Source organism: Onychostruthus taczanowskii, unplaced genomic scaffold (genome assembly GCF_017590055.1).
Source record: "Onychostruthus taczanowskii isolate IOZ18803 unplaced genomic scaffold, ASM1759005v1 scaffold3, whole genome shotgun sequence".
Taxonomy (NCBI): domain Eukaryota; kingdom Metazoa; phylum Chordata; class Aves; order Passeriformes; family Passeridae; genus Onychostruthus; species Onychostruthus taczanowskii.
The window spans coordinates 24,778,524-24,802,686 of record NW_024500349.1 but is presented as its reverse complement, the minus strand read 5'-3'; the positions used below and the strand labels follow the sequence as shown (position 1 = coordinate 24,802,686).

The 24,163-nt window shown below is 48.3% G+C and overlaps 1 protein-coding gene across 1 annotated transcript in view; it reads right to left on the bottom strand.

Annotated features, from left to right (window-relative positions):
- The window catches only part of PTH1R (parathyroid hormone 1 receptor), an 85,950-nt gene that overhangs the window by 22,214 nt on the left and 39,573 nt on the right, over positions 1 to 24,163 (bottom strand). Inside the window, exons 3-4 of the mRNA XM_041408623.1 lie at positions 14,028 to 14,138; positions 9,786 to 9,904 (exon numbers count right to left, since the gene is read on the bottom strand). Of these exons, the coding sequence (XP_041264557.1) occupies positions 9,786 to 9,904; positions 14,028 to 14,138 (230 nt within the window). The remainder of the gene's footprint in view (positions 1 to 9,785; positions 9,905 to 14,027; positions 14,139 to 24,163) is intronic.

Below are 24,163 nucleotides of genomic sequence, written 5' to 3'. Positions count from 1 at the left end.
GCACCACACAACCCTGGCAGCACGCAGAGCCCAGATCCTTCGGGAATCCCATCTTTTTGGCAGCTTGGGAAGCGGGGCTTGTGTTCCCTGAGGTGGGGAAGTTTTATTTTCCCAAGGGATTTATGGTGGAGTTGGGTTCCTCCTATACCTGGGAGTTTCGTGGCATTTTCATCCCAAAGGAGCCCAAAGCGCTTTACAAACTCCTGGCCCAGTTCAGGGGTCACTTGGGAATTTTCATCTGGACAAAATGCCTACTGAGCTGAGAATTTGGCATGGGATTAATGATGGAGTGGGGTTAATCCCATGCCTGGGAATTTCACAGCATTTTCATCCCAAAGGGACCCAAAGCACTTTACAAACTCTCGGCCCAGTCCAGGGATCACTTGGGAATTTTCACCTGGACAAAAATGCCTGCAGAGCTGGGAATTTTGCTGGAATTGCACAATTTAGCTGTTGCTGGATGACTGATGTCCAGCCTGGGGGAGCATAACCCACACCAGAAAACACAGGAAGGAAATACTTTGGCTATGGGATATGAGGAAAAAAATCACCTGCGTTTATTTTTCCCTTTTTTAAATCCCAAGCAACCTCTGCCTGTGGTTATCCCATCCAGACACAACCTGAGCTAGCCAAAATCCCATTGGAAAAGGCTCTGTCACAGAAGAGTTCTTAATAATTAATCGTTTAGCAAGTTTTAGGTTGCTATTTTCCAAAGCTGGCCTTGAAACCCTGAGGTTTCCATTAAATATCGGGATATTTTCCTTGATCCTGCAGCTGAACTCAGGGATTCCTGGAAAGGGTTAAAATGCCTGCCCCCATTCCAGCCTGTCCTGCCTTTCCCAGACTGATTTCAGCAAAAAATCCCAAAAAAGCCCAACCAATTCAGCATCTTTCTCCTCATTCCCTCCTTTCCCTCGCCCTGCCCACGGGACTGCAATAACGTCAGGAATGCTGGGCTCTGAATGACAGCTCTGATTGGGATTTGAGGCTTGGAACGCTGTACTGGAATGCCAAACCTCAGCCCTATTACATCAGAATCCGCAGATTTGGGAATGTTTCTCTGCGGTTTGCACTGGAGGAGCGAAGCCCTTGCCAATATTAATTTACTGAGTGTGTCTGTGCGTATTTATGGGATATTTTTATAGATTTTTATAGATCTGTCTGTGCAGGCAGCAGGCCCTGGAAAGCCAAGAAGAAGAGATTTCAAAGCTTTCAGGGAAAAATATCCTGGTGTGATTTTCCTGCTGCCAAGCTGGAATCCTCCTGGAGCTGGAAGACGTTTGCGTCCATAGTAAAAAATGAAATAATAATAATAATTAATAATAATATTAATAATAATCTCACTCCAAGGTTAGAATTTTCAGTAAAAAAAAAAGTTGTGAGACCTTAACAAAACAACCCTGAGTCCCATTCAGAAATTTCATTGTGAAGATCCACGTTCCTATGGGCGGGAATGTCCTTGGGAAGAGCCTCTGGATTGGCAGGAGGTTTTGGAAAGTTTAGTGCTCTGATTGACCACAGGGCCTCTCTTTGAAAGGAGGTTGAGCACCAAGAGCCAAGACACAGAAAGTTTATCCTGGAGCCCTCCTTGGAGGAGGAGGTGCCCCAAATCCTACCTGGAGTCACTCTGGAAAGCCCCTGGGAAAAGTGATTTCTTGGAGGGGGTACTCAGATCTTTGGGGAAACCCTTTGGAGCAAAAAATTGAGCTTCTCCACTTCCACTTCTCCCTCACTTGGAGCTCAGGGCTGGTAGTTCCCAGGAGCCTTTCCTCCCTGGATTTACCCATGAGGGGACAAAATCTCCAAAGGAGTTCCTTGTCTCCCAAGGGAGGTCCCGGCTCCATGAAAACCACAACCAGGAAAGATCCTCCAGGTAGGAAAATACTGAATGATCTGCAAGCTGCAATGACGATCTCCATGGTCTGAGGAGCATCCTTAGGGAGCTGAGATGGGTGGGAAGTTAAATAATTCCCAGAAAACCACAAAGGCCGTGGTGGCCGAGCCATGGACACAACCTGGAGATCCATCACTCCAGGAAGTTCCCTGGAAGTCTCCTGGAAGTCCACCCTGAGGAGAGACTGACCATCCCTGGTCATCCCTTTTTGGAAGAGGCCAAATCTGCCCTTGCCACAAGATCCTGGTCTATAAAGTGTGATAACTAAACCAATGTGATTCCATTTAATTATAATTTAATCGGAATATTCAGGGCTTTGAGCAACCTGGGCTGGTGGAACTGTCACTGCCCATGACACAGAGTTGGAACTGGCTGGAATTCAAGGTCTCTTCCAACCCCAATCAGTTCAGGATTCCAGGATTCCATGAACTAGATTGCTGCAGGAACCCTCCACTCTTTCAACTGTTGCCACGTGTGAAAAAGAAAAAGGAAAACCAGACAAAGCAGGAATTTTCTGGTGGCAAACCCTATCTTGAGTTTTGTGGAGCTGTGTCCTGTATCCAAAGTTTTCCTTTCATCCTTTTTATTCCCCTTTAGCAAGACACCAGCAGCACTCGGGCTGTGAAGCTGGGAGGGATCCAGTGTTTTTTGAGGAATGGGAATGCTGTGAAGGGTGGGATCAGCAGGACAGGGGGCTGGAAGCATAAATAAGGATTTTCCAGATGGAATTTCTGCAAAGTTTCTCTGAGCTGCTGATTCAGATGTCGTTAAGGACATGTTTGGAATCGGAGGTTTGCTGCTTTCAGTGATAAAGCCAGAAAATCTCTGTCCTTGCTTTTCTTGTATTTTTTTTTAACAGGAAAATGGGACTAAATAAAAAGCTAAATGGGATATTCACAAAACGGTTTATTTGCAAAAGGCACAGAACAGGCACTGATTTCCAAAGCCTCAGGGAAAACTTTGAGTGTTGATGACCCTGTTCCTGCAGGAGTCTGTTCTCCTCATCCACAGAGATTCCAAGCTCTTAAATCCTCCCAGTCTGGAGAGTGATTGGGATCAGCTCTCACAAAAGACCCCCAGTTTAGCCTCAGACACTCCAATTTACTCTCAGACACCCCAATTTAGACACGCATGCCCATAAATATAATCTTTAAGCTCCTTTCCAACCCAAACCATTCCAGGATTCCCAGATTCTATTTCCAGGGATGCACCAGACCAAATCCATAGGCATGGAATGAGGATGGCACCTCAGGGTTAATTGAAATTATGAACAAAACATCTCCCAGATAATTTTTTTTTTTTTATTCCTCCACGGACTTTAAAACCTCTGCCCGTGTCCTGCTGCAAATGCCTGACACTTTGCTGACATCCCTTTGTGGAAATTCGGGATAAAACAATCCAAACCCGTTCCTGTGCCGTCACTTTGAGGCTCCACAAAGTTGTTTGCTTTTCCCAGGACCCCAGAGAGCTCCAGGACTGCTGCTCGGAACAATGGGGTTTAGATAAAGCAGCCCTGCAACACGCTGGGCCCTTCCCATTGTGTTTGGAAGGGGACGGATTCTCCAGGCCCCTCCGAATTCCCGGGAAGCCGTAAAACCCTTACGCTCACAAACAAGCAGGAGCAGATGAAGACAGGACTGGGGTTGGATCTGAGGATGGCCCATCCTGCTGGTGGTGGTTCCCAAGCTGAGCCAACCTCCCAAGTTGCTGGCTCTGACTCCCCTTCCCTGGGATTTTGGGAGGTGGAGACCCCATTCACCCTTCAGCTCACCCTTGGAAAGAGGATGGGCTTGACCTGCTTTCAAACCGGCTGTGTTTGGCATCCCTGTTCTTTTGGGGGAGATGGGAGTGAGGGAAATTCCTGGTTTTTGACCCAAACATCCCATTGCTGCTGCCACTGTTGGAAGAAGTGACCAGAAAAATGATCCTGCTGCTATTGGCTGGATGTGCGGAAGGTAAGGGATCCACAGTCAGTGGTTGTATGGAATTTGGGGAGAAATGGGCTAAAAAGCTGCCTGAGGTTTATCACTCATCATTTGTGCTGCATTTTATCCAGAGACTGAGCAGCTCCAGGAATACAACACCCTCCTTCCTGGTTTTAAGGGAATTCGGGGAACAAAGAAGAAGGGTCAGGACAAAGGTCCTTTTAACTCTGCTCCCTGTCTCCTTCATGGCCAGGAAAGGGTGCTTAGGGAAGAGTGTGGGAACAGAACAAATCCACAATAAATATGAGCTGCTGAAGCAAATCCAGCAGAGGTCACAGAGCTGCTCCAGGGCTGGAGCCCTCTGCTCTGGAGCCAGGCTGGAAAAGCTGGGAATGTTCACCTGGAGAGGAGAAGGCTCCAGGGAGAGCTCAGAGCCCTGGCAGGGCCTGAAGGGGCTCCAGGAGAGCTGGAGAGGGACTGGGGACAAGGGATGGAGGGACAGGATGAGGGGATTGGGTTCAAACTGAAAGAGAGTCGATTTAGATGGGATACTGGGAAGGAATTCCTGGCTGGGAGGGTGGGGAGGCATGGGAATGGAATTCCCAGATCAGCTCTGGCTGCTCCTGGATCCCTGGAAGTGCCCAAGGCCAGGCTGGATGGGGCTTGGAGCAGCCTGGGACAGTGGGGGGATGTCCCTGTCATGAGGGACAAGACCACCCAGTGCCACCCCTGCCATGGCAGGGTCACTTCCCACTGTCCCAGGCTGCTCCAAACCCCATCCAGCCTGGCCTTGGACACTTCCAGCTGACTGTTCACTCCACCCTTAATGTTATCTGGAAGGAATTTGGGGGAACACTTCCCTGGATTGCTTCATCCTACCTGTCTAAAGGAGGAACCAACCTCCAGGGCTGTCAGTTCCCACCCTCCAGTGGTAATTTTCCCCAAGGAAGCAGCCCAGGAGCAGTTGCTCCCCTGGCAGTTACGAGCTGTTAATTCTGCAGGCTCTGATGGCTTTAACACACTTTGCTCTTTGCAGAGAGCGGTTTCCGAGCTGCTCTGTGTGAAATAATTCCCATTTATTTGGGGCAGGACACCAGCTTGCTCTGGGGCCCTCTGGTTGCTGCTTTGGCCAGTCTTAAAATTATCCCAGCATGGCTAAAATGGGAAAACTCCCCACCTAAACAAACATCCCTGGCTGGAGATGTGCACACACACATGGTGTTTATTTAGGTGTGGATATCTCCATCTATCTATAGGTTCAGGCCTATTTCCAGAGATAGCTAGCAAATCCATATATTTATAGCCACAGACAGTTAGTTTTGGTGTTGGTTTATTTTTTTTTTTTCTAAAAGCCCAGTTTCTTAAAATTCCCTCTGGTTGCATCTGCTCGGAGTCAGCCACGATCTCCTGGCAAAACCTTGGGTAAATGCAGCTGTTGGTGGTGACGCAAAGATGCTGCTCCCCAGGGAGGGAAATAATAATAGAAAACCATTTCTCGCTCAAGACAACGGCTCAATGTGGCCAAATTCCCCTGTTCTGACATCTCTGGACATATTTACTCCATGAAAAAGAGATATCAAAGGAAGGTTTATTAATCCCAGGGCTGCAGTGCCACATTTAATGTGACAAGAGGCCTTGTGTGCTCTCCGTGAGGAAAGGCATCAGCACACTGAGGGAAAAAGTGCATTTTTTTCCTCCTCTTTTATTTCCAGAGTGATTTTCATACCCCAAGGCCCAAGAGACCTGCAGAGAATGCACAGATAGTGCTTCATCCGTCACCAGAATTCAGCCACCTCTGTGATAAAATCTGGGAATTCCATGACAAGGCACAAAATTGCTGAGGGCAGGGCAGGGCTGAGGAAAAGACCTCTTGCAAATAGAAGGTTAATAATAATAATAGTAATAATAACAATATTGAAATCAATAAAGAGATATTGTTGAAAATCTACTCCATGAAAAAAAGAAATCAAAGGAAGGTTTATTAATCCCAGGGCTGCAGTGCCACATTTAATGTGACAAGAGACCTTGGTGATCCCTGTGAGGAAAGGCATCAGCACACTGAGGGAAAAAGTGCATTTTTTTCCTCCTCTTTTATTTCCAGAGTGGTTTTCATACCCCAAGGCCCAACAGACCTGAGTGGATGTGCTTTACTTGCCACAATAACTCAGCCTCTGTGATAAAATCAGGGAACTCTGTGACAAGGCACAGAATCGCTGAGGTGAGGCCAGGCCTGAGGAGCAGACCTCTTGCAAATATAAAGTTAACAATTATAATAAGAATAAAAATTGATAAATAGATGTCATTAAAAAGCATTTTTTGATCAAGATATGATTTCAAAGCTGGCAGAAATATCAATTTTTTTCTGCATTCTTTGCCCTGGGTAGGCACCACTTAAATAAGAACAGCCTGGTCGTTTAATCTGAACAGTGATGATGGTTTAATTTATCTTAATATGGAATATTATTCCATTCACCTTGGTAGCTATGACAGAAAATTCCTGGCAAAAGATGGCTCAGCTTTGGCTACAGGATAATGAGGATGAGGATTTTGGGATGGGTTATTAAAACAGTTCCTTAAGGGAGAGCTCATGAGGAGCAGTAATTTTCCAAGAGGCTGAGAATAAAAACGAGGTGACACCTCCCGTAAATGTCTCTGCTGGGAAGGACAGCCTGAGTTCCCTGTGCTGTGACCCCCCTGTTGTTGGAACCTTGGCTGCTGAGAATTCCAGCCTTTCTGTGCTGCCAGGCACTGACCCCCAAGAGAACACTGCACTGACCTGAGGCGATCCTTCAAAGGCCTTGCAGAGAGAGGGATTGGCTCCATTTTTAGTTTGTCAGAGTGCAGTGCTGCAGAATTCAGGGTTTGTGAGGCTGTGACAGGGATCAGAACTGATAAACATTTGATTCCCAAAAAGAAATACCGACTCACACATTTAATCCCGACCCTGGTGAAAAAGAAGCAAAGACTCCTCACCCTGTGACCACTCAGGGGACACGGACAAAGTCAGGCACATCAAACCCACCACAGGTTTTAAATCACTCTCAGCCCTTTAAATCACCTTGGAGGTGGAAAGTCTCTATTTCTTCCTTGTGATGAAAAAAAAAAAAAAAAAAAAAGGGCAACTCTTGTTCTTTATGCCCTTCCTATAGAAAGTCACCCTGACAAGTCCTGCCAGTTGGAGGTTAAAAAGGAAGGATGTCCTTTCCCTGGGGGAAATCTTGGAAATCAGCTGGACAATTCCCACCCAGGGTGCAGCTGAGGGTAGTGGGACAGGGGAGAAGATTTCAGAGAGGTGAGAAGTTTGTGCATTGATCAAGGTGCTCCATGACCCCAACACTTGCTCGAGGACCTTCCCGGAAAACTCCGGGGCTAAAAGAGTTCTTTCCACTATGAACTGGGAAAAGGCCCACCAAACTGGTTCTGGAAGGGAATGTCATCCAGGCCTTTGCTGGAGTGGCTGGAGCAGCACCCAGGGCACCAACCTTCTGCTCCTTGTCCACACGAGAGAAAACATTCAGCAGCTCAAAGAATGCATCTCCTCCTTTCCCTCATTTCCTTATTTTTTAAAATAATTTCATTCATGAATCACTTCACTCTTAAGGAGAAAAAAGCAACAACAACAACAAAAAAAAACCAAAACCAAAACAAAAACCAACCAACCAACTAAAAAAACCCAAGCGAAAACCAAAAAATCCAAAAAAACAAACAACCCCCCCCCCCCCCAAAAAACCCTACTCTGTGGTTAAATTTAAAATTGAGAACATTGTCCCGAAGGGCCCCTGGATCTTCCTCAAGGAAGCTGTGGTTAGATCCTTATCTTCAGCTGTCTGGGATAATCCTCCCTGCAGTACAGTCCCTGATGCCATGCCCTGTACCCAAGGGGACTCTTCCAAGAACCACTGGAAAACCAGAGGGTTTGGGTAAATTCTTTGGGAATTACAGGTGCATGTGGGTGGGAACGTCATTCTCTGTGGGACAAGGAGGTCACATCCTCCCAAGGGACACCAGGGACAGCTTTGCTGTCACCTTAGCACAGAATTCCTTCCAGACTTCCAGCATTACAGAGCTCCAGGCTGGCTCATGGGGAGGAAGGAAATTTCTAGCAGCTACTATTTTATCATTTTCTGAATTTCTGTAAATTTATGGCTCATGGATTTATGATTTTTTTTTTTTTTTTTCAGGAGCACACAGACCTTCTCCATATTTAAAACCCTTTTCCAACTTTGGACTGGTGTCACTGTTTCCAATTTGTGACTACACCAGAATTAATTCAAGATCATGGAATACCAGTTAAGTTTGGGTGGAAAGGGAATCTTAAGGATCGTCCCACTCCCACTGCCATGGGTAGGGACACCTCCCACTATCCCAGGCTGCTCCAGCCTGGCCTTGGGCACTGCCAGGGCCCCCCCCCCCCAAAAAAAAAAAAAAAAACCAAACAAAAACCCCCAACTCCAAAAAACCCTACTCTGTGGTTAAATTTAAAATTGAGAACATTGTCCCGAAGGGCCCCTGGATCTTCCTCAAGGAAGCTGTGGTTAGATCCTTATCTTCAGCTGTCTGGGATAATCCTCCCTGCAGCTGATCAGTCCCTGATGCCATGCCCTGTACCCAAGGGGACTCTTCCAAGAGCCACTGGAAAACCAGAGGGTTTGGGTAAATTCTTTGGGAATTACAGGTGCATGTGGGTGGGAACGTCATTCTCTGTGGGACAAGGAGGTCACATCCTCCCGTACAGTCCCTGATGCCATGCCCTGTACCCAAGGGGACTCTTCCAAGAACCACTGGAAAACCAGAGGGTTTGGGTAAATTCTTTGGGAATTACAGGTGCATGTGGGTGGGAACGTCATTCTCTGTGGGACAAGGAGGTCACATCCTCCCAAGGGACACCAGGGACAGCTTTGCTGTCACCTTAGCACAGAATTCCTTCCAGACTTCCAGCATTACAGAGCTCCAGGCTGGCTCATGGGGAGGAAGGAAATTTCTAGCAGCTACTATTTTATCATTTTCTGAATTTCTGTAAATTTATGGCTCATGGATTTATGATTTTTTTTTTTTTTTTTCAGGAGCACACAGACCTTCTCCATATTTAAAACCCTTTTCCAACTTTGGACTGGTGTCACTGTTTCCAATTTGTGACTACACCAGAATTAATTCAAGATCATGGAATACCAGTTAAGTTTGGGTGGAAAGGGAATCTTAAGGATCGTCCCACTCCCACTGCCATGGGTAGGGACACCTCCCACTATCCCAGGCTGCTCAAACCTGGCCTCGGACACTGCCAGGGATCCAGGGGCAGCCACAGCTTCTCTGGACACCCTGTGCCAGGGCCTGCCCACCCCCTCAGCCAGGAATTCCTTCCCAATATCCCATCTAAATCTACTTCCTTCAGCTCAAAACCATTCCCTGTGTCCTGTCCCTCCATCCCTTGTCCCCAGTCCCTCTCCAGCTCTCATGGATCCTCTTTAGTCCCTGGAAGGGGCTCTGAGCTCTCCCTGGAGCCTTCCCTTCTCCAGGCTGGACACTCCTAGCCCTCCCAACCAGTTACTCCGGGTTTGATTCCTCATCTGTTTGGACATCCCCTCCCAGAGACAGCCACATAACCATTGGAATTTTTGATAACAACCTGGCAGCAAAACGATTTCCTGCTGTGGCAGAGGGAGCCTCAATGCCATGGAACAACCTCCAACCACTTCTGAGCGTCCCCGAAACCGCTCCAATTTTCCCCAAGATCTCTTCAGGAATGGGATCATGGCAGCTGCAGGAAACTTTTTTGCCTTTGAGGACAATTTTCCAATCAAATCATTGCCCATCAAAGCACGATGTGGCTTTGGCAAGCTCAGGAAGGGTTTCCAAGAGGAGGAAGATGAGCTGGAGCTCATCCGGGGTTTTAAATGAGACAGAGGTCCGCCGGTTAGCCCGGCATGAGGCCAGAAATTCCTGCTGCGTGCAGGAATGGGAATGCCTACCCTTTCCCTCGTCTCGTTGGTGAGGAACTTGGCGCACTCGCTGTAGTTGGCCCAGGTGCGGTTGTTGCCCGGGACCAGCTCCCAGCTCCCGTTCAGGTCACACCGGCGATAAGCGTGGCCTGCCGAGAGAGAGGAGACACGGAATCAGCGGGAAAATGGCAGGAAATTCATCCCAAACACATCCCAAATTCATCCCAAATTAATCACTGCCGAGAGAGAGGAGACATGAAATCAGCGGGAAAATGGCAGGAAATTCATCCCAACCACATCCCAAATTCATCCCAAATTCATCCCTGGCAAGAGAGAGGAGACATGGAATGAGTGGGAAAATGGCAGGAAATGCTTTCCAAATTCATCCTAAATTCATCCCAAATTCCCCCCCAAATTCATCCCTGCCGAGAGAGAGGAGACATGAAATCAGCGGGAAAATGGCAGGAAATTCATCCCAACCACATCCCAAATTCATCCCAAATTCATCCCTGGCAAGAGAGAGGAGACATGGAATGAGTGGGAAAATGGCAGGAAATGCTTTCCAAATTCATCCTAAATTCATCCCAAATTCCCCCCCAAATTCATCCCTGCCGAGAGAGAGGAGACATGAAATCAGCGGGAAAATGGCAGGAAATTCATCCCAACCACATCCCAAATTCATCCCAAATTCATCCCTGGCAAGAGAGAGGAGACATGGAATGAGTGGGAAAATGGCAGGAAATGCTTTCCAAATTCATCCTAAATTCATCCCAAATTCCCCCCCAAATTCATCCCTGCCGAGAGAGAGGAGACATGGAATGAGCGGGGAAAACGGCAGGAAATTCATGCCAAACTCATCCCTGCTGAGAGAGAAGACACAGAATGAGAAGGAAAATGGCAAGAAATTAATCCCAAATTCATCCGAAATTCATCCCTGCCAAGACAGGAGACACGGAATGAGCAGGAAAAATGCAGGAAATTCATCCCCAGGTGGAGCCTGTTATAGACACATATTATAATATTGGCTTTTTGCAAATATTGAAATGGATTTTATATGTGTGGTGCTAAAGTAACTTTGTTATAGAGATATAGTTTTTATTTCTGCTGTTAATTAAGCTCAGTGCAATAGCTGATGCCAGTGTGCTTGTGTTAAAATGCCTGCTGGGATGGGATCACACCCAATGGACGCAGGATGAGCACACCTGTGCAGATCTGCCAGCCTCTGAAAGCAGAGTGGACCAAAGCGCAAAAACTGGATGATAAAAAAGGATGAAAGGCACAACCAAGGAATGTGCATCCTCTAAAAAGGCAGATCCAAGGAGGAGCCATGCTAAACAATTCTTGGAACACGTAAACTAGTTTGGGAAAAATTTACCATGCCTAAGGGTCTATGGTTATGCAACAGGCTGATGTAATTAAAAGGTTATTAAGGGTATCCCTGAAAATAACAGGGTGCTCCTGGATGAGAGCCAACATGCACCCAGCCATAATAACCTTTGCTCTATGGTCCTTGTCTCCTATTGTCCTTTATCAAACTTTTAAAATTTTCACAGCAGAGTGAATGTGTTTTTCACAAGCCCATCCATGCTGAGCCCCATGCCTGCTTGGAAGCTCAGCTGCAAAAACCAACTTCCATCTCCACCTCAATTTATCAATTTTATCATTTTTTTAGCGGAGAAACACCACGGAGCCACCTTTAAGTTGCCCTCAGTGAAGTTCAGATGCTGGATCTGAAAATCAAGGAGAGAAGACCTGGAAAACCACAAACCCCAGAATTACCCTCAGAATTCCTTGCATCTCTCCCTATGAAATAAATAATAATAAATAATTAAAAAAAAAGGTGATTTGTAGTATTTTGCTCTTTGTTTGCAAGTTCAGATCATGTCAAGGGTATTTTGAGGAATTCCAAGGAAAGGAATGCCAGGTCCCATCCTTGGGTTCGGCTGGCAGAGGAGAATATCCGTGTTGAGATGTCTGTGTGGGAATTGTGGCATCAGGAGCGTGTTAAAATCCCCTCACAGAAAACAGGGATTAATCTCTCCCTATGAAATAAATAATAATAAATAATAAAAAAAAAGGTGATTTGTAGTATTTTGCTCTTTGTTTCCAAGTTCAGATCATGTCAAGGGTATTTTGTTACCACTGCCCTCCTCGTGGGAATGCCAGAAGGAAAGGAATGCCAGGTCCCATCCTTGGGTTCGGCTGGCAGAGGAGAATATCCGTGTTCAGATGTCTGTGTGGGAATTGTGGCATCAGGAGCGTGTTAAAATCTCCTCACAGAAAACAGGGATTAATCCTACAGATCCTGGCACTACAGAGGGAGAGCAGGGAGCCTAAGGAAAGATGGAAAGGGATTTTGACAAGGGATGGAGGGACAGGACACAGGGAATGGCTTCCCACTGCCAGAGGGCAGAGATGGATGGGAGATTGGGAAGAAATTCCTGGCTGGGAGGGTGGGGAGGGGCTGGGATGGAATTCCCAGAGTGGCTGAGGCTGCCCCTGGATCCTTGGCAATGTCCCAGGCCAGTATGGATGGGGCTTGGAGCAGCCTGGGACAGTGGGAGGTGTCCCTGCCATGGCAGGGGTGCAATGGGATGATCTTTATGGTCCTTTCCATCCCAAACCATTCCAGGATCCTCTGAATCCATCACTTAAGGGTCTCCATCGGGCTCCCACACTCCCTGATATCCAGCAATTATCAGTGAAATGAGAAATCCAAGCCATGTTGGAACACTGAGAAAAAAGGGAAGGATTGCACTAAGGCAGGTCTAGGTGGGATATTGGGAATGTTCCTCCTGGAAAGGTCTGTTCAGCCCTGGCACAGCTGTCCAGGACAGGGGTAGAGTCCCCATCCCTGGAGGGATGTGACATCCATGTGGATGTGGCACTTGGGGACAGGGTCAGGGGTGGCCTTGGCAGTGCTGGGGGATCGATGGACTGACCTTGGAGGGCTTTTCCAGCCTAAATAATTCCATGGTTCTCTGGCTCCTTGTTCCTCCTGGCCTCTGAGGTGAAGAGTGAGAGGCCACCAGCCAGGAGTCAATCCCAGCTCTCAGTCCATTATGGGATAGCCAGGGCAGACTGTGGGAAACCAGGACGCCTAGGAATATCCTTCCTTGCTTTCTGAAAGCCCCAGCAGTGCTCTGCTCCGAGCAGAGAGTCTGAATTCCCTCCTTTTTCCCTCCTTGGGTGCTTGGAACATTCACTGAGGGGCCAAGTGTGCTCTGATCACTTCTAAAAACACCCTCAGACTTCCCGGCACCGCCAGCGAGCCAAGAAATGTGGAGCCTGAGGGAAAGGGAGATAAGGAGGAATTCCCACATTCTGCTCCCAGACACCCACCAGGGCTCTGGACACAGGATTAACAAAGGCCAAGGCGGAGATCAAAAGTTGGAAGAATATTTTGGGTTCTATTGCTACACAGAGTTTGTGGGGACAAAGAAATCCAGGCTTGGAAATCGCCAGGATTTACAGACGGGAGCTGTGAGCAGTAATTGGTGCTGAGAAAGTTTCAATCTGTGTGGGAAATTTGTCATTATTTCAGTTCAAACTGAGTTTTTCTTCCATTATCAATAGACAACGAACTCTTATTTCCTTCCTTCCTTTCCCCTGGCTTTACTCCTGCTTGGAAGGAAGGCACCATGTGAGAAAAAAGGGATGATGAAGGGAATTTTGTATTTCCTGTCTGTCAGGGATGTGCTTTGTGCATCCCCCAAGCTCTGCTGGTACTGACAGGGAGGAATTCCCACATTCTGCTCCCAGACACCCACCAGGGCTATGGACACAGGATTAACAAAGCATGAGGCGGAGATTAAAAGCTGGAAGGATATTTTGGGGTTTTATTGCTACACAGAGTTCGTAGGGTCAAACAAATTCAGGTTTGGAAATTGCCAGGATTTACAGGCGGGAGCAGTGAGCAGGTAATTGTTGCTTAGAATGTCACAGTCTGTGAGGGGCAGGTGGCAAATTTGTCATTATTTCAGTTCTAACTGAGATTTTCTTCCAATAATTTATGTTTATCAATGTTTACTAATAAACAATGGCTCCTTCCTTCCTTCCTTCCTTCCTTCCTTCCTTCCTTCCTTCCTTCCTTCCTTCCTTCCTTCCTTCCTTCCTTCCTTCCTTCCTTCCTTCCTTCCTTCCTTCCTTCCTTTTCCCTGGCTTTACTCCTGCTCGGAAGGAGGCACCATGTGAGAAAAAAGGGATGACGAGGGGGATTTGGAATGTCCCGGCTGCCAGGAAGGGCCCGTGCTGCGCGGGGAGCAGACCCACCTTTGTGGTTGAAGTCGTAGATGTACTCGGGGCAGGGCATGGCCACCACCTTGCCGGGCACGCCCTCGGGCCAGCACACGATGCCGTCCCACTCCGGAAGGCAGAAGCCATCTGTGGGAGAGAACGGGGACAAAGAGGAGTCACTGCACCTGCCGAGGTGACACCGGTGCCCCCCTGCTTCTTCCCTGAAGAACCAGTGCTGGCATTCCATTGGGAAACCTGTCCTAGGAATATTGCCAATTCCTTCTTAGAGTGTGGCTCTAGAAGGTGCGAATTATCCCAAGTTTTATTCCACAAGTACAAAGTGTGTTCAGCCCTGGGGTTGCCAGGATCAGAATGATGTGGCACTGCTGGAGAGTCCAGAGGAGGAAACTCCAGAGAAGGGCTGGAGCCCTCTGCTCTGGAGCCAGGCTGGGAGAGCTGGGAATGTTCCCTGGAGGGGACAAAGCTCCAGGGAGAGCTCAAAGCCCTGGCAGGGCCTGAAGGGGCTCCAGGAGAGCTGGAGAGGGACTGGGGACAAGGGATGGAGGGACAGGACAAAGGGAATGGCTTTAGCTGAAAGAAGTCAATTTAGATGGGATACGGGGAAGGAATTCCTGGCTGGGAGGGTGGAGAGGGGCTGGGATGGAATTTCCAGAGCAGCTGTGGATCCCTGGCAGTGTCCAAGGCCAGGTTGGAGCAGTCTGGGACAGTGAGGTGTCCATGCTATGGCAGGGATGGAAAGGGATGATGTTCCCAGGTCCAGGAACTGCTCTTGCCCTTGCTGAATTCCAGAAATTTCCTGCCTGGAAACTTGTCCAGGTCCCCAGCCTGTCCAGGTCCCTCTGCAGGGCTCCACAACCTCCCAAGGCATTTCCCACTCCCAGCTCCGTGTCCTCAGGGAACTCCTCTGCTTTGGGCTGGATAACTGCACCCACCCACGGAATTCCAGCCGCAGTGCAATATTGAGAATGGAACACTAAAAGTGGCAGATCTGCCCCAAATCTGCTCCCAGAGCTGTGTCTGCCCTCAGGCATGAGGTCATCGAGTTCTGGACACAGGAGTCACCTGGGAATCAAAAGAACAGGAACCACCTGCCCTTATCCATGAAAAACTCCTCACGGAACTAAATCCAAACAGGGCCAACTAATCCACAAAAATCTCCTCGCGGAACTGAATCCAAATGTGGATCTCAGTGTGTTCCATGGATATCAAAACTTCCCACCACCCAGGAATTCATCCTTCCTCACCAACGTGATTCCCCAAGATTAAAGGAAAGCCAGGATTGCTTCGAAGCCCTTTGGCTGGTCTAGGCTCAGAGCCGACACGGATTAATTCAGTTTGGTGGTTTTTCAGGACATGAAAAACACTGAAAATCTCCTTGTTTAGCAGCTGATTTCTTATCTCTAATTTAGTGTGGATGAAAAGGACCAGACAAATCACAGGCTTTCTTCTAAAGCATCAACTGGGAGTGAGGGTCAGGAGCAAAAATTCCTCAACAGCCACGTGATAAAAAAGAGGGAAATAATTTATTGCATTTTCTCTGCTTCTTAGGAGAAGAAAAATACATTTCCTATTCATGAAAACTGGGAAAATCCTTCCCTCTGGCTCATTATTTGCAGGATAATTTACACTGGGAAAAAGAGTTTATTTATTTCTCAGTTCTCTGGAAGGTACAAAAGACAAAGGAAAAAACCAAAGAACAACACAGGGCCCCACAAAATTTGGCTCAGGACAAAATGTTGATGTCCTTGACGTCTTTTCTGCAGACAAGAAAGTAAATAAAGATTTAATGGAGCCCTCAAAGTGCTCTTGCCTGAAATAAAATCAGTTCCTATGACGAAATAAATCAATTTGAGTAAACATTAAAAGAAACAAACACACTGGAGAAACAACTCTGAGAGAAAACAGTCCTCCGAAAGTGCTCTGAAATGAGAGGGAAAATCTCCCACTTTTCCAAAATCTTCACAAATTGCAAAGGGCAATTTCACTTTTAAGAGGTTTCATTTTCCACCCCACCGAAATGTGTGGCCAGAAAAGATGAAAGTGCTAAATTTTGTGGTGGGTGCATCCTCCTTGTGCTGGAAACATGGAAAACTGGTAACAAACCACACAATCATTGATTTTTTTGGTACTTTGAGCCCCCGAAATCCTCTCCAAAAGCTGAAGGGAAAGGTGGTGGGACACCTCTGGAATGCTGCTTTATGGGGGGACAATTTGGGAAAGCCAAGAGCTGTCCCAGAAATATTTAAAAAGATGATTGTTGCATTTAAAATTTTGACCTCTGCGTGGAAATGATTCCTTAAATGATTTAATCCTGAGTCATCAAAGGATTATTCTGAGTCATCCTGAGTATTAAGTCCTGATAAGAATCCAGTGGGACTCAAAATTCAGGAAGCGTCTGAGGTTCCCAACAGAAGGATCCATCACTGTTATCAAGACTTGAACCCCCCCAGAGAAATCTCTTCCCCCTCCTCTCCATCATCTCTGGCCTCTCTCCCCATTCCTTGCTTGGAAAAGCCATTCCAGGAAAATATGGAGGAGGGACAAAACATCTCAGTGATCGTTTCCTTCCTGGAATTCCCCGGTGATGGATGACGAGTTAAGGGAAGGGCGGGTGGACATTTGGGAGCTGCTACCTGCACACTCCCCTAAAATTCAGGATAACACAGTTCAGTTCATGTTCCCTGAAAATCCCGGGAGCCATGGGGGAAGGAGAGAGGATTTGGGTCAGGAACAGGGATTGCAGGTAGGGGAACCTGGTGAGGAGCATCTGCAGGTGCCTCTGGAGCTCCTGGAATGATTTGAGGAGCTCCTACATTGACTGAAACTTTTGGAAAACTTTTCTCAAATGGAAACATGGACTGATATCAGGAGTGGCCACACTTTGGGATTGTTGGATCCACATTCCTGGGGTTTAACACAGCCAAAAGCTGTTTGCCCCCTCTGTGTCCTGGAGAGGAGCCTCCTATCCCAAATCCCTCCAATCCTCCCATCTAAGGAGGCCTCCTGGGAGCACAAGGAGGGATGGATTTAAACCACAGGAGGGTTCATTCCCACTAATTACAAGGAAGCAATTTTTATAATGACAATTATAAAAATTTATAATTTTAATAATTTTAATAATGAATTTAAAAATATTTTTATTATTATTAAAATTGTAATTTTAATAATTTAAAAATTATAAAATTTAAATTGTAATTTTAAATAATTTTTATATAATGGTGGAACACTGGAGCAGCCTTTCCAGAGAATTAGTGGATGCCCATGATCCCTGGAAGTATCCAAGGCCAGGTTGGACAGGGCTTGGATCACCTGGGATAGTGGGAGCCATCCCTGCCCATGGCAGGGGGCAGAATGGGATAATCTTTATGGCCCCTCCCAAACCCAAACCATTCCATGAATCTCTGATAAAACAGGAAGGGAAAATCCCGTATTTCCCATTGTGCTGGAATCCAAACAAGCCATTCCCTTCTGTTTGTTTGCCCAAAGAGCTCCTCCAAACATTTTTTCCCTGAATTTATAAAAACATTCACAGTATCAACAACTTGGCTTCTCCCTTTGTTTTCCTTTTCTCCCGGCCATTTCTCCAAGGAGATCCAGGCTGAATTCCAAGAAGAAAGCAGAAAACTGGGGAAGTTTGGCCTGTTAATCTGTCCTTTCTGAGACACTGGTAACAGTATTCCAAAGCACAGAGAATTCCAAAGGATCCCGTTGGAAAAGCTTATTGAAAACCTCTTGGAATTTTGGTAAAAATGAGTTTGAGGCTTCCACTGTGCTGTTCGGATCAGTCCAGGAAGTTCAGGACATGGAACTGGAAAAATCAAACATTTCTTTCCTTGGAAGAAATAGGAGGATTCACGGATGATGGAAATCCAAAGGAATTCATAAACTGTTAAGAAAACAAGGAAATCTTACACAAATCCCACATCCCGGAGTGTTTTGGGTGTGTATCCATAATCCAGGCAATGCTGAAGGGACGATCCTGGCTATCCCTCAGGGATTTGCCTCTTCCGAATCCAGAGCTGTGTCTCTCATGGATGTGGACACGGAAGGTGGGAATGGCACTGGAATTCCTTGTGATTTGAGGACATCACTGACCACTTCAGTGCTGGAGAAATGAGTCCTGAAGGGAAGCATGGGATCCCTCCAGGATCCCATCGGCTCTTGTCCACCAGGACATCTTTTGGATCTCTCCCTCCCCCTTGAAGCACATGGAAGTTGCGGTCATTCCAAGATGGGAACAAACAAAAACTCTCTTGGATGACATTCCTGAAGAAATGAGACCTGAAGGGAAGCATGGGATCCCTCCAGGATCCCACTGGCTCTTGTCCACCAAGACATGTCCTGGATCAATCCTTTCCCGTTGAAGGTTGGAATCTCAGGGCATGGAAGCTGAAGTCATTCCAGATGGGAAGAAGCAAAAACCCTCTCGGATGTCATTGCTGCAGGATTTCCCTCTGGAAGGCAGGAAGGCCAATCCCAGAACACTTTGGGAAGGGGCTGTCTCAAATGTATCCCTCATTTTGCTCCCTGACTTTGCTCCCCTACCTGAGCCAAGTCAGAATCCCAGAATCCCAGAGGCTGCTTTGGTAGGAGAGAGAAAAGTGGGAGCAGCTTTGGTCCATCCCTGCCCAGGGTGCATGGAGAGTTATTCCCTCATTCCTGTTCCTATCCCACTCCCCTTTCCCTTCCCTTCCTGCTCCTTCCCTTTCCCCCAGCCTCAATCCCCGTTCCAGGCGGAACGGGACACTTTGCATGTGGAGAAGGCATTCCAGCCATCTGTGAGGCTCCTTGGCAGCTGCACAAATGCAAACACGGGCTCGAGGTGTTTATCCAGGGGCACGGAATATAAATCAGCCCGGCTCATTCCGGCACCCGGGAGACCACAGTTGGAATACGCTGTGTGATTGTGGTCACTCCATTACGGGAAGGACATTTGGGGCATTGGAAGCAGGCGGGGAGGAGTGACCAAAAAAAATGAGGCAGCGCTTTGGGATAGGAAAGGGGAGAAATCATTTTGGGATTGGAAGGGGGAGGAATTGTTTTGGGATAGGAAGGGGGAAAATAATTTGGGGATAGAAAGCGGGAAAAACCATTTGGGGATAGGAAGGGGAAGGAATTGTTTTGGGATTGGAAGGGGGAGAATTGTTTGGGGATAGGAAGGGGGAAAATAATTTGGGGATAGGAAGGGGAAGGAATTGTTTTGGGATTGGAAGGGGGAAAGTAATTTGGGTACAGGAAAGGGGAGGAAACATTTGGGACAGGAAGGGGGAAAAATCCTTTGGGGAAAGGAAGGGGAAGAAATCATTTGGGGATAGGAAGGGGAAGGAATTGGTTTGGGACAGGAAGTGGGGAGGAATTGTTTTGGGCTAGGAACAGGGAAGAAATAATTTTGGGCTAGGACAAGGAAGGAATGGGGGCTTGGAGGGGCAGGAATTAAGTCTGGGGGTTTGCAGATGGATTTCAAACCCGGCTGTGAGGGCAGGGGGGATGAGGGGCTGCTTTTGGGGCCATCTTGGTCTATAGGGGCTGTGGCTGGAGGAAGAGGGGGTGTGACCCAGCTGTGTGATCCAGTTGTGTGTGGATCCCATTGTTTGGACAGAATGGAAGGATGTGAGGAGTGGGATCCTCACTGATGCAACAGAATCAGGCTGGAAGGGACCACAGTGGATCAGCTGCTCCAGCAGGGCCATCCCAGAGCACAGGGCTCAGGATTACATCCTGACAGCTCTGGAATGTCCCCGGTGAGGGAGATCCCACAGCCTCTCTGGGCTCTGCTCAGGGCTGGGCAATGCCCAGGGCAGAAGTTCTGCCTCCTGAGCCGGGGGAATTCCTGGGATCAGTCCCTGCCCATTCCTCTGGTGCCATCACTGGGTGCCCGGAGCAGAGCCTGGGACTGCTCTGACCTCCCTGCACAGAGACACTCAGGGACATACAGGGACACAGGGACACCCAGTGACACATGGGGACACCCAGGGACACCCAGGGACACACAGGGACACACGGGGGCACAGGGACACCCAGGGCTGGTTCCCCTCTCACTGGGGCTCCTCTCCAGGCTGAGCAGCCCCAGCTCCCTCAGCCTCTGGGATCCTCACTGATGCAACAGAATCAGGCTGGAAGGGACCACAGTGGATCAGCTGCTCCAGCAGGGCCATCCCAGAGCACAGGGCTCAGGATTACATCCTGACAGCTCTGGAATGTCCCCGGTGAGGGAGATCCCACAGCCTCTCTGGGCTCTGCTCAGGGCTGGGCAATGCCCAGGGCAGAAGTTCTGCCTCCTGAGCCGGGGGAATTCCTGGGATCAGTCCCTGCCCATTCCTCTGGTGCCATCACTGGGTGCCCGGAGCAGAGCCTGGGACTGCTCTGACCTCCCTGCACGGAGACACCCAGGGACACACGGGGGCACAGGGACACACGGGGACACAGGGACACCCAGGGCTGGTTCCCCTCTCACTGGGGCTCCTCTCCAGGCTGAGCAGCCCCAGCTCCCTCAGCCTCTCCTGGGCACTGAGATGCTCCAGGCCCTTGCTCAGCTCCACTGGACCCACTCCAGAAGTTCCATGGCCATAGGTGGATGCAGCTTCTGTCTGTCACTGCTCAAAGACCTTTTGTGCTCTTCACCCAGTGTCTCATGGACAGAACACCCTTTCCATGCTCAGCCCTGGAGGAAAGGGACATTGGAGGGGATGGACACAGGGGCCAGGAGCTGTTTCAGGTCACAACATGTCTTGGCTCACCCCAGGCCCAACGGTACCAGACAATTCCATGACCCAGCCCTGGAGACACCTTCCTGACCTCACCAGCCAGTTCTGGACACTGCCCATCCACCCCCCAACTTCCCATCCCAGGAGCAGAAACTCAATCTCCAACATCCCATCGGGAACTCCCGACCTGTCATTGCTGGCACATTCCATTCTTTCCTCATTCCAGCACATCCAGTCCTTCCAAACCCCTCCAGCCTCCCTCTGAGAGGGAAAAATACCATCCAAAATACCATCTCAATCATTAAAATAAGATCGGTAAGTAGCATTAGAGCTAGTTCAGCCACCCTTTGGAATGTTTTCCACCCTTTCTCCATGTTCCTTTACAAATCTAAACCACAGACCACTCACGGCTCTCGTAATTCCCAAGATCCATCCCTCCCATGTGTTCCAAACCCTATTTAGCTGCTCTGTGGACATTCCTCAACAGGACTGGGAGTTCCAGGCCCATAAAACTTTGCAGGTAGAGGCCACATCCCAGGTTCAGCTCCTTCAAGTCCATCACGGCTCATATCCATGACTCTGAACTTCCTCACACTCCAGAAGAACAGTCTGGTCTGTGATTCCATCCTCAAAGATCTCTCAGTCCATAATTCCATCCTAGAAGCTCTCCTGGTCCATAATTCCATCCTAGAAGCTCTCCCGGTCCATAATTCCATCCTAAAAAGTCTCCTGGTCCATGTTGACCCCCCAGCTGGTGTCCACTGGGGTAGTGACAGCTTTTCCAAGCCAAAACCGTGCTGGGAATATGTTCACAATGAATGATTTAGGTTTTTAATGGAATTTGGGCCACATATGCAAGGACTGAGAACAGAAACTGGGAGAAGATGGAAATAGCTGGAGAAATTATGGATTTATAGAGGGCTGGGGTGTTTAGGGCTTAGGCTGCCTCTGTCTCCCTTAATTTCTGATGCACCTGAGGCTTCTCCCAGCCTTTGGGAGCTCCTGGCATCAGGGAATGGTGCTGGACCCTCTGGAGAGGACACCAGGAGCAGATTTTGGGGTTCCTCAAGCCCAGTGAGAGCCTGGAATCAGCTCTAGGTCCTTTAGGGACAGTGAAACCAAACTGGGATGCAGGTAAATAGACCCAGATCCCCAACTAAAAATAACACCTTTCCTGGGAAAATAGGTTTATTTATTAAAAAAACAACCCGGTTTGGAGCTGCAACACCTCAGGCTCAGAGAAAGGGTTGGCCATGGCCTTTGCTAATGACAGGGTTGTGCAAAACTCCCTCTTCTTTCCCCACAAAATGTCCCATCTCCTCTTCCAAACCAGGGAAAGACAAGCTTTTAATTCATGGATTAAAAAAAAAGAGTCAGGTCTGATGGCTCAGGGCTGGGAATTTCACTTCATCCCCTTCCAGGTTTAACTTTGGGGTGGCATCAGCTGCCCACCAGGGCTGGGATGGAATATTTGTGTCGGGAGAAGAGAAATTTTTGGGTTTCCTGTTCTTTCCCAAAGGCTTTCATCTGGAGACTAAATTTAAGGGAAAAAAGGGGGAGGGGGAAAAAAAAAAAGAGAAAAGGAGGAAACCAAATGCTTGTGGGGGAAGGGTTTTGGGGTTTTTTTGGTTTCGTATTTTGGGTCTCCAGCCCTCAGTGCCTCAGCCAAAGGTGGAGATGACGCACGAATCCTGCCGGGGCTCTTTGGAAGCTCCTGGAGCAGCTCAGCTTCAGCTCCTCATGGCACAGATCCACGTGGGAGCCACATGGATCAGGAGCCAGGGCTCAGAGACACCTGGGAGGTGGCCAGGAGCCAGAGGATCCCTGTGAGCCCTCCAGGAGGAGAGGAGGGACCTCATCCTCCCATGAAACAGAATTTTAACCTTTTTATGGGGTGAAAAAAAGGGAATTCGGAGTTTTTACACATAAACAGTGGCTGAAGAAAGTCTGAAGTTTTAGAGGGTTTTAACCTTTTTGTTCCCTAAGATTTTTATTTGGAATATTTGGAATTTCTTTGGCCAGGACATGTTCCCATTTTCTAGAATGGGGTCAAGGACTCTTTTCCTACGACCCCTGTGGTGAGGAGTTTCCCAGGAGAGATCTCCCTCAAGTTGGGTCAGGAATTTTAAGTGGAGACTTTCTCCTCTCCCAAACATCCGACACTGCTGGGCTGTCGGCAGGGTTGGCCCTGGACTGGAGTTGCTCCAGGATGATCCCAGAGGGATTCTGGGATCAGGAAGAATCCTTTCCAGCAGGAAAGGAAGATCCCTTCCAGCAGAGCTGAACGTGGATCTTACCCCTCACCACAAACAAGAGAGGCTGGAGAAATCCCATCCTTGGATAACTGTGGGATGTGTTTTCCTGAGGGTCTCCCCAAAACTGCTGCCTCTTTATGGGCCTGTCCTTTTCCCTTTGGAACGACAAACCCAGCATGGATTTGACCATGGGTCAACTGGAAACCACATCCAGGATTTATTTGTCTCCAAACCAACCCTACTTTTCCTCAGAAATTTTTCCTTTTAAATCCTGTCTGCGAATAGGAGCTGGAGCATCATAACTGAAGATTGCTGCCCTTCCCAGATTTTTCTTTGGGATCTGCAGTGAGGGAAGAGGTAAGGGGATGAGATCCTCCCTCTGGATGAGGAGGGCACAGGTGTGGATGTCCCAAAACAGACACCACATCCCAAATTCTGGATCATCCAAGGAGAAATGCACTGGGCCTAGCTGCTTTCCTTGTGTCCAAGAGCATCTGAAATCCCAAAATCTGTGGATGGCAGCTCCTTTGAAAAGTGGGAAGAGCTTTTCCAATTTGGAAAGCTCTTTGTTGTGACCACAAACTCCTTAAGCCATCTCAGGGGAAGTCTGGCAAATCCCTGCCTTGTTTGGGAACTCCCAGAGGGAATTTCTGGGGTGCTAAATCCCAAAAAACCATTCCTTGCAAAAGGCTGAGAGGGAGTACATTCTGCCTTTGGATTAGTGCAGATTAATTGGATCTAATTCTCCTCTGCTAATGAGTGAAGTCTCCAAAGCCTTGCGATGCAGGTGATTCCTCCTCTTGGACTATTTGGGATTGGATTTGCTGTGGAGGATGGAGCAGGGGGTCTGAGGAGCTCAGGACAGCTTTTTCCAGGGGCAGGATTTGGTCCATGGAATTAAACCACTGGATATTGGAAGTTTTCCTTTCCAGTCCCAGACCCAGGTCTCAAACTCTCCCAGGTACCAAAACCACGGGATCTCCAAATCCTTGGAATCTGCTTCCTTTGCCCTGCCGTTGGGAAAGAGCCCAGAATCCAGCTGTCAATCATATCCCCATCCCTGACCCCAGTGAAGGGGGGTCCATCCCAAATGCTGCCTCAGGAAAGCCGGAAAAGGGGCTCGGGAGCAGGACCAGGTGGGCAGCGAGACACCAGCAGGAAATGCCTTCACACATGTGCTCATTAACGAGGT